This window comes from Harpia harpyja, chromosome 1 (assembly GCF_026419915.1).
Source record: "Harpia harpyja isolate bHarHar1 chromosome 1, bHarHar1 primary haplotype, whole genome shotgun sequence".
Lineage (NCBI taxonomy): Eukaryota > Metazoa > Chordata > Aves > Accipitriformes > Accipitridae > Harpia > Harpia harpyja.
In genome coordinates this window covers 49679748-49696243 of record NC_068940.1, presented here as the reverse complement: position 1 = coordinate 49696243, position 16496 = coordinate 49679748, and the positions used below count along the sequence as shown (strand labels likewise).

The following is a 16496-nucleotide window of genomic DNA, read 5'->3' as shown; positions in this document are numbered from 1 at the left end:
CTCTTAATAGTATAAGTGCATCTGTGCATGTGTGTCTTGAAGTGTATTGCTTGGAAGTCTATTTCTACCTATCTGCTTGTGTTTAAACACATAACAATGAATCAACACCACTCCCTGCCCCCTCCAGATACTTTAAGCCTTATCTTGCTCTAGTTACTCTGGAGATTGCTTTCATCTCTAGCTGTGCTGTTCCTAATGCTTATCCTTTAAGCCTGGCTTTTGACTTTTGCAATGCCACTTAGTGTATATATGTGTGTGCAGGTGCATATGCATAGCTGTATATTTAAAAAATACATACTATGTATGTGTGATGCTGCATAATATAGAAAGTTGGGAGTATTTCTTGCTGCTTGATTAGTCCCAGTGTTGTACCTCTTCCATTAATTATTTGAAGCATTGTCACTGGACTGAAACCTGGTGGGGTGTCTGATCATTTTAAGTTGAAAAGTACTTTCACCTTCTGGATCCCAACGGTTGTATCATTGTCTCATCTACTAACCCCAGGTTTATACATTAATACCAGTATTTTCAGCTCCGTTAACCCGGTTTCCCCTCCAAAGCTGTGGAGGAGGCTGCATTAATTGGCAGGATTAATTAGTAGTTTTGGTGAGAAGAATAAATCAGACTGTTGAATTCAGGTTAGTTTAATTCCTTCACATTCCAGCCACTGCTGTTCTGAAGGTGAATATGCATATGCAGGTTTAATACAATTGAAGTAATCCCTCTAAACTATACCTATTGTTAATGGGGATTAGCTTTCATGTACAGTTAGTTTCTAGAAGAGTATTTATGTGCTAAATACAGGTTAATTGACTAAATTTTTAAACAATATATGAGGAACTCTAGGGGAGATAATTTATCTGCTTAGTTTAATGCTGGGAGAGATATTTTTATCTACGTTTCAACCTATATGGCCTATCTTTTTGTAATTTTTTTCTTTCATTTGGATCTAATTTAGTCTAGCTTCTTAAAATACCAGAATTCCATGTGTTTGTGGAAGTATTCTGTCATGAAGATGCATGAGAATTTGGTACAAGTTTTTAGAAGGAAGCCTTTCCTAGGGATGCTGTGTTTTATTGTGGGTTGATAAATAACCATTTTATGCAAAAGGAATGGATTGGGGAAAATGACAGGACCAGAGCTGATTAAATTTCCTGCAGAGTCTTATTGTCATCTTGTTATGAAATCCTTGATTATTTGGAATGCTAATGATGACATTTTCAATCTAATTTAATTCTTAAAAGATTGCAATATTAAAAAAGAAGCAAACAAAACTGATCCCCTATCCCCCTCAAACAAAGCCAAAAACTTCCAGATCGTGTATTTGCTGAACAAAATACTCTTTGCAGAATTACAGTGGATTTTTTTAAAGACACTGTATTTTTCTTGTTTGATCTTTGGTGTAGTTTTTTTCATCTTGTCCTAAATAATCAAAGGGTATCAATGGATACCCTTACTTACTGTGGAAGAGAAAGGTGTGGGGGTTTTTTGTTTTGTTTTGGTTTTTACTCACAAAATGTCAAGAATGACAAATTTATTTTTAGTGGAGGGCATCTGTGGAGTTTTGATGAAAAAGAGCACCTTTCTTAAACGAAGGGGCCGCTAAAGGCTGCATCTCACCATCAGAAATCCCTAAATGGCAGATTATATCAAATCCAGTAAACTGGCTATTGGAGTTGCTACATGAAACTGATTTTCTGCCTTATTTCTCTGTACTGCTGTAAACGTCTTCCATCTGAGTGGATGTTCACTTATTTGTGGTGGATTGGTACAGGACAGTAGGAGAGCAAATCACAGAATAAGGATTACCAATTACATTGCTTAACCACGGCTATAGTGTTAGACTCAGGTTTTCAACATACTGACCGTTGCAGTTCCAATCGGACAGGTTTTTTTCATTTTATCTTTTTATTAGGTAAGCTGTTGCATTAAAATCACTGGGACTACTCATGCTGTTTAGATTGATTGTATGCTTATGCTTGTTAATGGCCTAGTGGCAGAGTACCTTGCAGGCGGTTTAGCATGCTCTTAAAGGTAATACACTGCTTCATTTTGGGCTCTGTGCACTGCTGCTTGTATTGAGTAGTGGCTTCATTGAAATCATGATGGCTGCTGACTGTTTGGTGCCCTGACTATACATGGAAGTGAAGCTGATCTTTAAAAACTGGTTTTTAACATGGAAAATTCCTGTGCAGCTAGTCAGGTTAGAGCATATTGTTTATGTTGAGATTAAACCCATTTTGAATTTAGTTGACTTCATACAAAGATACATTGAATCTCAGATTTACTGGTGTAAATTTACAGGTGTAAAATGCAGTGTAGTGGCCTGCAAACCTTAAAATATTTGAGCTGCATGCTTAGATGAACTATGGGAACTTTGCAATTCCCTTGACACAGTTGCCCATAGATAAACAAAAGGAGATGTATCTTCAGGTTCAAATATATTGAAGCATTAATATTGGAAAATTGCTGCTCAAAAGAAAATCTCTTCTGGTGCATTTTTTAAACATTTTTGCTTCCTTGTAAGAGAAGGAACAAACAATCCACTAACTTTCTGCCAATCCGCTTGATACAGAGGTACCAAAATGTGGCACTTCTGTATGACATTCAATTAGGAGCATTTCCATAAGTTGCTAAGAAAAAGCTCACTTCTGTTCTTCTGTTAAATCTAAACCTCTGAATTTATAAAAGCAATTTAATTTGGATTATCTGATTTCCTTGAGCATTGCATGTAGTGTTCTCCTGGGAATTAGTTCTTCTCTTACAAAATTGCTTTCTTCCAGGTGACTGTTCTTGATGTCCATGCTGAATTGTTTTGGAGACTGTCTGTTGCACGGCCTCTCTTGCTCTTCTGCTACCTCTTAGTCTGTAATTGGCTTCATTTTCCTGCCTTTCCGAAAGCTTCTTGCTGCTTTATTCCCTCGGTCACTGCCCTGCTGCATTACTGGTAAATGTTGTCATGACTCCTGTCTCTTGCAGCTTTGGAGATATGTTGTCCTTTACACTGACTGCATTTGTTGAGCTGATGGATCATGGGATTGTATCGTGGGATACATTCTCTGTGGCATTCATTAAAAAGGTAAATTTGTAATCAATGCTATCTGTTCTATATCAGTTTAAATTTTCGAGGTGAGTTGTGGTTTGTTTGTGATTTTTTTTTTCCCTAGGTACATTATTTAGGTCATTGGTCAAAAGGTACATGAAAGTGGGATTAAAGTGCTATTTCAAACTGTGAATGTTTGTAGTTGCAGGATCTGGCCCAACTTCTATGGAAATCAATGGGAGTGAAATGGGATCAACACTGTATTAGGCTTATTACACAAGAAATTGCTTGCTAAATTACAGTGTGACCTCCCTGGGCAGATACCATGCAGTTAAAGCAAAAATTAATATTTTTGATTTAATGTAAATTAAAATGAGTAATACCATATTTCTTGAAACAAAAACAGCACTGAAGTGTTTCCTCTGGGGGTATGGGAGGGAGAGAAATGAGTTAGTTTACAAATTGAAATTAAGCTGATCTCTACTGAGTTTATCAAGTTGAACTCTGGCCTCCCTGCATCTTGCAGCTGAGGTCTGTGGTTTTGAAACGTATCTTTCCATGATTTGTAGCATTTTTTTTTCTTTTCTTACATGTAGAAGATGCACAAAAGCAGCAGAAACACAGGAGTACTCTTTAAGTACAGAGATTTCACAGACTTCAGAAAACAAGTTTTTGTTACTGCTTTAACTCTTTTCATTTACCGTGGGGGGAAAAAAAACCCAACCCACACTTCTTTACAAAGAATTTTCAAACCAGATTGAACTTAGAACTTAAGTTAAAGTGCGTTTGTACAGGTTCAAAAGATATTAGAGTTACTTCACTAAAATGATAACAGAAGCAGTAACGGAACGAATATAACCTGAGGCAAATATATCTTCGTTTTAACAGAGTGTGTCAGAGCAGAGACTTTTAATTTAAATTTGGTTAGAAAATTGCTACCACCAAAGGAAAGTACAAATTTACTTTTGTTGCCAAAAGAGAAAGAAGAATCAATTATGAAAAGAGCATTAGATATTAAAGCTCAGTTTTGGTCATTAAAGATGATGGATGCTATTTGTAAGAAAAATTAGTATAATTGATCTGGTTTTTGGAGTCTCTTTTTTTTGCCAATCTTGCAGTCTGGATAGATTATGATGATGATTATTGTTATCTTTTCATAGCAAAGAAAATAGTACAACTGTTTTTTAACTGACTTCATGAGTTACAAAGTCAAGCCCAGAATGCCTTATTTGCTAGGGGAGCCTACTAAGAAGTGTATGAAGAAACTTGCTAAAATGAGTTTAAATCAATCTACTTTGTTAGCGACTCAAAGTGATTGTCTTTGTCTAACCTTATCAACGTCTTTTGCCCTGTGGGTGGTATAGTGACTACAGAAGAAAGTGGTGTGTGCACCCCTGTTAATGGCTCATCTCTTCTGTCTGGCACTTCCATAGGTTTCCCCGGACAGTGACCCAATTTTAAAAACAAAACAAAAGACACAAACAAAAGCATTCTCACAAAGTACCTATGAAAACCAAAACTGGCGGTAAAAACCAAAAGTGAAACTGGTGGACAAGAAAGGCACCAAGGAGAAGAATAGGACAGTTAGAAGAGAAACAGAAGGACAAAGAATGACAGAAATAGAGCAAAGAGGCACTGGTGTGTCCTGACGTGCCACGCAGTTGGGAGCCGGAACAGCAGAGCCCTCAGTGGGGCTCTGCGGGCAAGGGGCAAACCTAAAGGAGCACCTTTGGACCATGTCTCTCTGGTGGCAATCTACAGCTTTATTCTCACTTGCTTCTCTGACCTTGGCTTTTGACAGGCCACTTGAAGTTGCTGATGGGCTTGCTCAAGTGGTTGACAGGATAGGTAAGGGAGCTGATAAGTTTCTGCTAGCTGAGGGGGAACTTTGCAATTGAGTGCTGCCCTTTGAAGCTGTCTTTCATGTTAAATGGAAGCCAAACTGGAACGGGGAGAAATTAATCTGAACTTTTTTCTTGGTTAGTTTTCGAACTTAAAATGTAGAAGCTGGAGGAGACCTCAAGGGGAACCTCTAACTGCTTCTAATGACTAACTGCTTGGTGTTGGATGCAGTCTCCCTCCCATCCTTTGGGTACATAAAGACTGCTATTCCAACTGCTGCAAATAAGAATTGACACTTTCAAGGAGAGCTTTGTTCCTTATCTTAAGGGAGAATAGCATCATTTGAAAAAACTTCCTTATGATATGCGAGATTCTCTCAAGACCTTTTTCTTGCTTATGACAATGAAGTTTATTTCCAGCTTCCATAGTTGCCTAAAGGATTTGGATGCCCAGTTCTTAGAAAATGTCATGATAATTGGATATGAACATACATTATACAAATTTGGTACTCCCATTTTTAGTTCCTACAAGAGGAGAAATAAAGTTTGTAGTATTGGTTGAGGTAGTTAAAAATATCTCTTAGAATTATTTATGTAATTGCTGTTTCATAACTGTGTGATGCAGAGTCTTAACCATGATGAATTGTTTACTCTGCCTTCTAAAATGTACTGTGCAGGAAAAGGGGGGTGGCAGCAGGGGAAAGTATCTCTGTGTCTCACAATTGTCAGTTGGTTTTTCTGTAGTCAAGTGCAACTGTAGTTCCTTACTTGCAAACGAGATGCACACTTTAAAATTTTACTATGCATTAGGACTTATCAGAGAACAAAACTTTTGTCAGATCTTTCTGTACATTTCTGACATCAAAATGGTCCAGGCAAATAACTAATGAACATGCCAGTGCTCAGAAAATCATGTTTCCTTCACTATTCTTTTCCTGTGTGGTTTTTGTTGGTGGCACAGTTTGTTAATTTATTTATCTATTTTATTTTTTTTTTTTAATTTTTTTTTTAAACTTTTGAATTCTCTCCTGTGCTTTAAGTGATGCTGAAATGGGAAGAGAACTCAGATGATTAGTTTGCTATAGGTTTCTTATCTACCCTCACTTTACATGTTTAGCTCCTGTTTCAGCAGAGCACTGGGGCTGGACTTGTAAAGGCATTCTGATTCCTAATTTCCCTTGAAATCGATTGGAAGTTAAGCACCCAGCCAATTCTTTTGTATGTGGCTATATATGTCCCGATAGGACTATGCAGATATTAAGGTTACAGGTATTTTGCTGAACAAATAGTTTTATCCTTGATGAGACACACCCATGTGAAAGTGGTTTTCATGTGAAAGTGCAATGCAGTGAAGTTGCTTGTTTCTGGAGGAGAGGTTGTATTTCTGTGAGCTTGCATTATTTTTATCATCAGAATTTTTGATAAATGAGTGCAGGATTATTTTTGGATGTTGAAAGCCCTCCCCGCATGTGGTGCTCAATAAGCAGAGAACAGCAAATAACACAAACTTGAACTCCTATTGATTCTTGTCTCTTTTCAAGAAGGGTCTTTTTTTTCCCCACATCTAGAACTTCAAGTATGGTGATGGAATTTCTTTTTAATCTAATTTTGCTCCCTCTGGAACTGGTATGCCTTATTTATCAGGATAGATAAGCCTATTATTTCTGGCCAGACTTCATGCTTCAGCAAGGCGGTTATGAATATACATAACTTGACATGCAAGTTACCTGGCAGATGCTTTGCATGTATGTTCAGTGTGATATGTCATAGCTTTTTAATCACAAACACACAAGCCAGTGTCATACCTTGGGTTTGTGTTTATGATTAAAAGATGGTATGGTCCAGGATCAGAAGAATAAATATGTCTAAGGCAGCCTGTCCTAGACTGAGGTTTCAAGTTATCTATACTGTGAGATTTCTGCAGGTCCCTGATACGAATATGTCCCAGCAAAGCATTTACACTGCCACTTGAAATACCATGGGAAGGAGCTGCTGCACCAAGAATAATTCATACGTGTCAGGGCTTCTAAAGAAGATGGTGACAGTAGTCTGACAAGTTGGGACACAGTCTGGACATATTTTATTCTTGCTGCACAATTGATTCATGGATGCCTGATGACTGCGAGGCATCCAGAGCGCATTTGGCTGATGGTGTGAGCAGTGCAGAGTTGCTCTGTGTGTACACTGTCTGTATTGTGGGCCTTCTGGACATCTGACAGCTCTGGCTGCAGTGCATCAAAAAACAACTGGATTACCATTGAGAGGTAGGGTACTACAGTGCTTCTGAGATACAGCTTGTTACTTTAAACAGCACAATGTGCATCATATACTAATGCAAATATTACCTGGGCTCAAGACTTGCAGGCAGCAGATATTGAAAGTCCAGAGTAGAAAAAGGCTAACTGAGTTGCTTCTTTCCTCCTGTTCTCTATGCATGCATGGGTTGGGTCTTTTTTTTTTTTTCTGTAAAGTCAATGTGCATTTCCTGAATTGAGTTATATTCAGGATAGCATGTTCTTATTGTGGTAGTGCAAACCAAGTAGCAGAGCAAACAGCAGTGCTGCAATAGGTTAGAAGAAGAAAAATCTGTCCTTCTTTCCTTGTAGTCTCCAACCAAAGTTGCAGAAAGGGTGTTTTGCTCCTTCAGTACTGCTCAAGATGTCACAACTTCAAAACAATGTCATTGTCCACATGTCAATATTTAACTGTGAATTTTACAGGCAGCTAGGCAGCTTTTCCAAGCACAGCGCATGCCTTTCTTCCTCCAAAAGGAAAACGATGCTAAGGTCTAAGTAAGCATCTAGAACCAGGAACAGTATAATCACATTAGTGGCTTGTAGCATGAGTACTGAAGAAGCACATGGACTTGAAGTTTTCTGGAAGGAATGCATCAAACTTGAGACAGGGCCACTGTAGTGTGTTACTTGGCTGTAAAGAGCAAATAACTGTGGTCACACGACATTTCTGTCTGTCTGTGCTTCCTTGGGTACCTTTCAGCTTGACTCTGCCAGTACTGATGCGTTCAAGGAAAACCCAGGCAGTTCTCACTTCCTGCGTCAGCAGGAGGCAAGCTTCTTCCCAGGAAGCCGGGTCCGTGGTCTGGGCATGTGGAAGAATGCACATTGCCACATCTTACTGCACAGCTGTGTTGGCTCTGCAGATGGGAGCATGCAGCATGTCATTGCCACACTGCAAAAAAGCAGAGGTCAGACCTGGTTTTAATTAACATGCCATTTGTTTGTTGCAGCTTGCAGTAAAAGTGAAGGTTATTAATGAATGAACACTTAGCAAGACTAGACTCTAGACAGGGTTATGGGACCAGTTGTGCTGATAAATGATCATCAACAGAAGTTTAATTTGTTACCTGGAGAGAGCTCGTTGTTGTTAACAGCAAGGCGGGGGGGGGGGGGGGGGGGGGGGGAAGAAGCATATTTCACTGGAGCATGTTTTGCCAGGGAGCTAGATGTAAATTTCTCTTTTCAAACATTTGCCTTGAGCCTAGGTACTTGTTTAGAGAAAGCTTGCTGCACAGATTTCTACCGGAGAGAATGAGAAATATTCTCCTTTCCAAAGTTTTCCTCACAAAAAATATAACTGTTCTAGTTCTCTAATGTTGATTTATCATGTTAATAATGTAATGTTGAAGCATAGATTTCAGTGGTATGAATATTGACATAAATGTATGGTGTTTTGTGCCAGCTGAAGAATCTGTGCCACTGTGTCCTTTAAAGGTATCTGCTGTGCCTGGTTGTTGGCTTTCAGGTATTCACCGATGTGTGGACAAGACTACTTGTATTCTGATGCCTTTCTGTGAGCCACGTTCACAGTTGTCTCTTCTTCCCTTTCCCTGTGTTCATGACAAGATGTAAATTCTCTAAATGTTTGAATTTGTAGATAGCCAGCTATGTGAACAAATTTGCCTCGGACATCTCTATCTTGCAACGGTCACTAGCAATCCTGGAATCGATGGTGCTCAATAGCCATGACCTGTACCAAAAGGTGGCACAGGAGATCACAATTGGGCAGCTAATCCCACATCTGCAGGGGTGAGTGTCTTCAACTACCACCTGATACGGTGGATTTTTTTTCCCCCCAGATGAGCACAGCATTTGGAGAAAAGAGTGGTATAAAGACTGGCAACCTCCTGTACGATTCCTGCATCCAGTATAGGTGGCTGGGTGATTTGTAACCAGCTTTCTGGAGTTGCTTGATCATTGATTTTAATATTTTTTTTAATTTTTTTTTTTTTGCTAAGCTGCCTGTATAGTTGGAAGTGGGGAATAGAGAGAAGAGCACCCCATAGTAATAAAATGCTTAATGCCATTAACATACAGATGGGATTGTTTTGCTTGCCAGCCTCTGGGAAGTGTGTAAGACAAAAATTGGGCAACTTTTGCTGAAGGTTTATTTAAAAAGGGAGAGGCTTTCTCTTAAACAGTAATGTGCAGTGGTTAAATGGATGGAAACTGCCTCTTATAGCGTAGGGGTAGTGTATTGTGTATAGCGTATAGTTATGCTTGCCTCCCAGCTGGGACATTTTCCACTCACCTGAAAAGCTTTTGATACCAGTGGGTTCATCCCCAGAAGCCTTTAGGGAAGATTCCTCTTCCTACCTCTAGCTGTTGGGCATCCGGCAGAAGCTGATTGTCTGCGTTCCTGCTATGATCAGTGGAGGGTCAGTGGCACTTCAAGGGTGTGACTAATTCCACCTTTCTTGAATGCTGAGTCTCCCTGTGGAACATTGTGTCTCTCTTAGTAATAGAGACAACCTGGTCATGACCAACTTTGACTGATTACCTAACTTTTACATGGTTAACATTAAGAAGTCCACTTCTACTTGCAGTAATGCAACTGGAAGATCAGTTTCTACGGCTCATGCATATTCATGTTCTTCTCTCATGTTTATAATTTTGTTACAAACAGGACAGACCAAGAAATCCAGACATATACCATTGCAGTAATAAATGCACTTTTCCTTAAAGCACCGGATGATAAGAGGCAGGTAAGTTGTTGGGTCTTGTATATCTACACATCTGTAGGAAAAGTGTGTCATATTCATACCTGCAGTTGTCCCAGTCACCCTTTTCCTGCAGTTAATTCAAACTGAAACATTCTGTTGTTTCATACTGGTATATTATTCATTTTAATGGAGCTACCTCCATTTCGCACCAATATTAGTAGGGATTAAGCGTTCTTCTGTGCTTTTGTAGTTCCCTGTAACCTCATATGAACCATATTGACTGTGGCTGGCTCTACTGAACTCTTTTGTCAGCACAGCTTGTAAAACTAGGCTATTTTTTGGTAAACTGTCGTCCGTTCCGTTCTCCCCCTCCCCCCCCCCGATGTTTTAATAAAAAATGTGTTCCTTTTGAAAAAGGAAATGTCTTGCCATGTAAGCATTTCATGACTTTTATAGCATACTATTTTAAGTTAACTAAGTTAGTGCCAGAGATCAGTCTCAAAAGAAAATATTTCAAGATTGCTAGGTGCTGTTAAATGAGGATGGAATGAGATGTGTTACGAAATAGAGAAATTTTATATATGTTTATGAAGTCATTAGCCTGTGTCAAAACAGATTTAGTCATTTATTTATTTAACATTTCTGTCACCAGGAACAGTGATGATGATTCTTGTGGTGACATACTGCTAGTGTCCAGAAAAAGTTCATTGAGAGCTGCTGATCAGTTCTGACAAGGACTTCCCTTAGATATATTTACATTTTTAAATGCCGGAGATTGTTTAAACAAACACCAAAGCCCTAATGGGTAATTTTTCTTTTTTGCTTCAAAAATATTTTTAAAATTGCAAACAGGGGAAATTAAAACCATGGTTTAATTTAAAAAAAGAAAAAAAAGAAAAGTCTTTTTCTCCCATTCCTTTTTTCCTTCTTACTCCAATAGTCTTCAGTTATGAAGGGAAGAAGGCACCTAATGAACAAAAATTGGAATAAAAACTTTATTTCAGTTTTGGCATAGATCTATGATAGGTCCTTGTAAGAAAACCAAAGATTTTGCTTTTTATATTTGTAAATAGTTGCTACTGCTTATGTTTTTGTGAAAAGTATGCTTTAGTCATACTTGAAGTTGAGAGAGTGTCAGATGTCGATAAGACTTTAATATTAATCAGTGGGCATGTGTTCCTGAAGATGACAATACCACAGGGTATTCCCAGCAAGTAAAACTGTATTTCACCAGCAGTGTAACCATCTAGTGAGGCTGGCAGTAAACAGTGCAGACTTCACTTCACCTGCAGTACCTGCTGCTGTGACACAAAATTGTTAGTCATGGAGTTTATGATCATCAGAATATAATGATCTGATTTGGCTTGAAGGCTAATAGCTCCGACACTTGCAGAAAATTTCCTTCAGCCTTTAATAACCTATAATAAGTAGTCAGAATCTGTTAGGTTTCTCTTTATATCTATCTTGTGGTGTCCTGGTTTCAGCTGGGATAGAGTTAACTGTCTTCCTAGTAGCTGGTACAGTGCTATGTTTTGAGTTCAGTATGCAAAGAATGTTGATAACACTGATGTCTTCAGTTGTTGCTCAGTAGTGTTTAGACTAATGTCAAGGATTTTTCAGCTTCTCATGCCCAGCCAGCGAGAAAGCTGGAGGGGCACAAGAAGTTGGCACAGGACACAGCCAGGGCAGCTGACCCAAACTGGCCAACGGGGTATTCCATACCATGTGACATCCCATCTAGTATAGGAACGGGGAAGTGGGGGCTGGGAATCACCGCTCAGGGGACTGGCTGGGTGTCAGTCGGCGGGTGGTGAGCAATTGCACTGTGCATCATTTGTACATTCCAATCCTTTCATTATTGCTGTTGTCATTTTATTAGTGTTATCATTATCATTATTAGCTGCTTCTTTTCTGTTCTATTAAACCGTTCTTATCTCAACCCACGGGTTTTGCTTCTTTTCCCGATTTTCTCCCCCATCCCACTGGGTGGGGGGGAGTGAGTGAGCGGCTGCGTGGTGTTTAGTTGCTGGCTGGGGTTAAACCACGACATGTGGTTAATTACTAAACCATACATTGAAGAAAGTAGGTGTCCATTAGCTTCAAGATAGGGATAGCTTCAGTAACGTTTACTAAATTCTGTCTAAGACAATGAACTGAGGTGATGGAGTCTTATGTAATTATCTGATGGTGGGTACTCAAAAGTTAAGGTTCAGCACGCACCACTTATATGGTTAGGAGTGAGAAACTGCACCAAACCCCATATGACTCTAGTAGCTTTGGCACCCTCTCTGCTACTGTCTTACGGGGACTGGCATGGTGTGGATGACTGCACTGCAGTTAAGAAAACGATTTAAATTCGTGCTGGTATCTGAATTCCTTCCCCTCCTGTTTTTGGGTTTTTTGGGGGTTTTGTTTTTTTTTTTCCCCCTTCTATTTCTGTAATGCAAAAAGCCAAGAGGTTCAAGGTTTTTCTTTTTTAATGAGGACTCCGTGGTTGCTTTGCTTCCTCTGCCACTGTCAAGGATCAAATCATCTAGAGAAACCCAGATTACTTAAAAAAAAAAAAAAAAGAAAAAAAGTCTTTATCAGAAAAGAGCTGAGAGTTTGAGCATTGAAATGATACTGTGAATGTTTGAAACACTTTTTTTGGCAATTGTCTGCATTTTTGCAGAGACATGTTGCTATGGGAAATGAGATGGCAAATTTTGTCAAATAATTTTAGTTCTCATCTGTTACTACAATACTTATTTTAGAAGAGGCAGCCCATCAGCTGCTAATAGCCATATAGCCTTCTTGGAGGCAAAGTTGATTTTGATGCAGTAATTGGTTTTGTGAATGCTTGTTGCTCCTATCAGTTTTTGGTCCAGTGACAAAAAGCAATATCCAAATAACGGATTTTAAAATTATAGGTATAAGAAAGAAGTGACAATTTGATAATCCTCTCCAAAAAGTAAAATATAATAATACCCATTTTTTAGCCTTGAATGCAGAAAAGACTACCTTATGTTCTTTACCTGTCCATCTTTTGCTAGTGAATATACTTTGACAAAACCAGCCAGTCTGTTCCCTGTAACATGAAGTATATCATGTGCCTGGCACTCCCCCTGCAGCTCAGCTGTGCATTTCCAAAAGAGAAGGAAGCATCTGTATCATTTATTCCTTTGCTGTTATGTGCAATTGAAACCTGCTCAGCCAGAAAAGGCTTCAAAACTAAAGCTGAATTGCTTTTGTCTTTGGTCCCTTCTTCCTTCCTTATCATTCCCATGTTCTGTTGCAGCACCTTTTATTTCATATAAAGAAAACAGTCAACATCCATGACTGCCTTTTTCCTCGCAATTAAAATTATTTTCTTTTTGTGAGCAAGTTCTCAGCCTAACACTTTATTTACATGGTTTCTGCAGCCATGTTTCAGCAATGCAGTTCTTCGTATGTTTTATGTAATAGTTTCAGTTTTCCTGTTTTCCAGTTTCTTGTTTGTTATATAAAAGTAACTGGTATGTACTCTATATTACTCTTCAACTCTCACAAAGATCAGCAGGAATTTTTAAAAATTTATTTCTTCTGAATGTGAACAATATTTTTGATATGGTGCCAGTGGCACAAGATCACCGTGCATCCTAAGAATGTCCTTAAGCATGTGTCAGCATTGATGTGATTTGTTGTGCTGTATTATGTAAGGCTGTGATACATGAGCTCTATTTCCAATCAATGATCTACTAAATGCAAACATTACCCCTTTGTGTACATATAAACAGTGTCTAAATAGCAGTGTGCAATATGTTATCCAAATCCTTAAATAGTACATTTTGAAAACAAGAATTTAAAAATAATTACATGATGATAATTGCTATAAGTTGTATGCATTCCATATGCTAGCATACATCCACGTGAAAATGGGGTATGCACTTGTAGGTATGGTTAAGATTAGGCTCTTATGCTTGCTGAGTATAAAATATTCCCTCCTACGCATTGTGGGACAGTTTGCAGCATGGACAGCTGGGATCAGCTGCTTAAGAATGATAGTAAAAGCATATTCTTCTTGATAGTGACTCAGGTCTAGAAAGAGAAGTTCATTTAAGACAAAATAGTGGACCAATGTCAACATCGTTACCAAAATACAGGGGAGAAGTATTATTTACTATGATGAAACAGTACTGAGTTGTAGGCTGATTTATTGAGTGAAAGTTAGAGCACTTGACTTAAGCAGCCAAAATATTAATGTAAATAAGCATGTTGTTTGAGGTCTTGTTTTAAAGGCCTCGCTGGCTTCCGTTCCATGCTTCTTTCCTTCTGTGTTGTGTGTGGTGGGCAGGGGGAAGGTTGTGCTTGAGCAAGTGTGTGTAAATACTCTAACCCACAGAGGTCTCTTCTGAGGTCTTTCATTGCTGGTTTTGGATCACCAAAGTCCTCAGCTTGTGACAGACTTTTTCCTTTCTTTGCCCCTTTTCTCATAGTAGAGTAATCTAAGCTTGTGACCCCCAAAATAATGCATAGAATTGTATAGCTGATATGCTGTTTCATTTCATTTATAAGTAACACTGCAGAAACTTAAGACTAAAACCTTTTAAGTCAGTCTTCTAGGTATGGCACTAAAATACCTAGCTTCTGGCTAATTTTTTTTTTTTTTTTTTTTTTAAACTAAATCAGGAAATGGCAAACATTTTGGCACAAAAACAGCTTCGCTCCATCATCTTAACTGTAAGTATATAGTTTTTCAAAGTTATTTTTCACTAGCAGAGAGAAAAGGCGACTCCAGTTTTGGTGCTCAGAGGTTTTATCTTGATATATTTTAATTGCATTTGTATTTTCATGTTTTGAAGCCTGTAATGTACAAGATAAATGTTTGGTTGTTGAATGGATTCAAAACTGATTATCAGACAGGGTATTTTCCTAGTCAAATAAATTGTGGTGTCTTCATGAAGATATAATACTGAATAAAAGAATAATACCTCAAGCATTTTCTTCCCATGGAGAATGTGAACTTTATTGTGCAGATGAAGAGTTGTCAGAGGAATTTGTAGCAAGTCCTCTGTTACAAGGTTTGGAGCTGATGACAGCTGGGCAAGCAGCATAGAGCTTTACATCTTGCAAAACAAACCTCTGTGTTTTTCGGTTCTACAGATTATTCTGTCTTGATATCAAGTTGCATGCAGTTTGTCACCACTTGCACAAAAGAAGCATGAAATGTAGCTCAGAGTGAAGTTAATGAGTGTAATATAAAAGACTTACATCTGCTATCATGGAAAATCAGAGGGATTTTGCCTTTGACCTTAGAGTAGATTACATCTTCAAGCGAACAAGGGAAGGTGCTCTTTCTCTGTTATGAGATACTAGGCAGTGTAAAACAAACCAAACAACCCCTCACTGTTTCTCATTCATTATCATTATTTCAATTATGCATACAAAAAAAGAGAATTTGTTTCAGAAGGCATATTTTTACACTGCTTGTGTGCATAACAAATTTGGTATAAGCATATGGGTAATATTCTTAGATGTTCATTTACTATCATAAAATGCTCCAGTGCCTTTTGGCAGACAAATTCTTTTAGCCTCTGGAACTGTACAATACCCGTTGCTGTATCCATCTCATACTTGATGACGCTTTCCTTATGTATGCTCTGCTGTGTTTAGTGACCTGGTTCTCTTTCCCGTATAGAACCACTTGGTGTTTTTTGGCACACCTGGGATTTTTGAGTTGTCCATCAGTTTGGTATCTGCTTTCTGAATGGGATAATCCTGCATGTATGGGGCATTGTATGCTAATGTATTTCTAAGCAGTCTTCCTCATACAGAACAGAGTTGTCTGGTAGAGGTAGGATTGTGGTGTGATGTTGACTGCTGCAGCAGTAGCCCTGTTATATCACTGTATTCGCTGGTTGTGTTTGCTGCCTGAATACTTTTCTGCTCAGGCAGCTACTCTCGTAAATATTTTCTTAATATACTTGCTTTTTTTTTATACAGAGCTCTAATGTTCTTGGTAAGGAGTTAATAAGTGACTTCTCACTACTGATTTTTTTTTTTTATATTTTTTTTTAATGCCACTTCTCAAGCATATGCACAGGCTCTATCTAGTGGCTAGAAGGGGAAAGCTTTGGTGCATTGTTATTGTAAAGTCCTGTCCCTTAAAGTTACTTACATAGTACCTAAATCAGTAGCATTAGTCCTGGTTTGATTTTCTTTTTTTCTGGAGTATACATACACTATTGCATAGCAAACACATACTTACAGAAATGGAAACACCTGATTGCACCTAATGTAATTTTCTGATAAGATGGCATTCACCGGAGTCTCTCTTTCTTTGCAGCATGTTATCAGGGCACAGAGGGCCATCAATAATGAAATGGCACACCAGCTTTATGTTCTGCAAGTACTTACCTTTAACCTTCTGGAAGACCGAATGATGACAAAAATGGATCCACAGGATCAGGTAAGCATCTGGCGTGATCTGGTCGGAACAGGAAGAGAACAACTGCTCATTGCTGTGCCTGAAGGTCTTTACGGAGGAAAAGACACCGCTAGGAATGCTTACACAAGCTGTTTGTTCATTCATTCATTCATTCTATCTCTCTCTGTGAAGCTGGGTTATGTCTTCTGGTTGTTAGATGATATACTGGCTATTGCTGTCCTTGTGCACAAGTACAACAACATGGCC

General features: G+C 38.5%; 1 protein-coding gene across 4 annotated transcripts in view; it reads left to right on the top strand.

Moving 5' to 3' along the window:
* The window catches only part of ELMO1 (engulfment and cell motility 1), a 318707-nt gene that overhangs the window by 105069 nt on the left and 197142 nt on the right, over positions 1–16496 (top strand). For all 4 annotated transcript variants that reach the window (XM_052792931.1, XM_052792913.1, XM_052792923.1 and 1 more), the window contains 5 exons: positions 2980–3079; positions 8779–8930; positions 9808–9886; positions 14492–14542; positions 16149–16271. In XM_052792931.1, coding sequence (XP_052648891.1) covers positions 2980–3079; positions 8779–8930; positions 9808–9886; positions 14492–14542; positions 16149–16271 — 505 coding nt within the window. The remainder of the gene's footprint in view (positions 1–2979; positions 3080–8778; positions 8931–9807; positions 9887–14491; positions 14543–16148; positions 16272–16496) is intronic.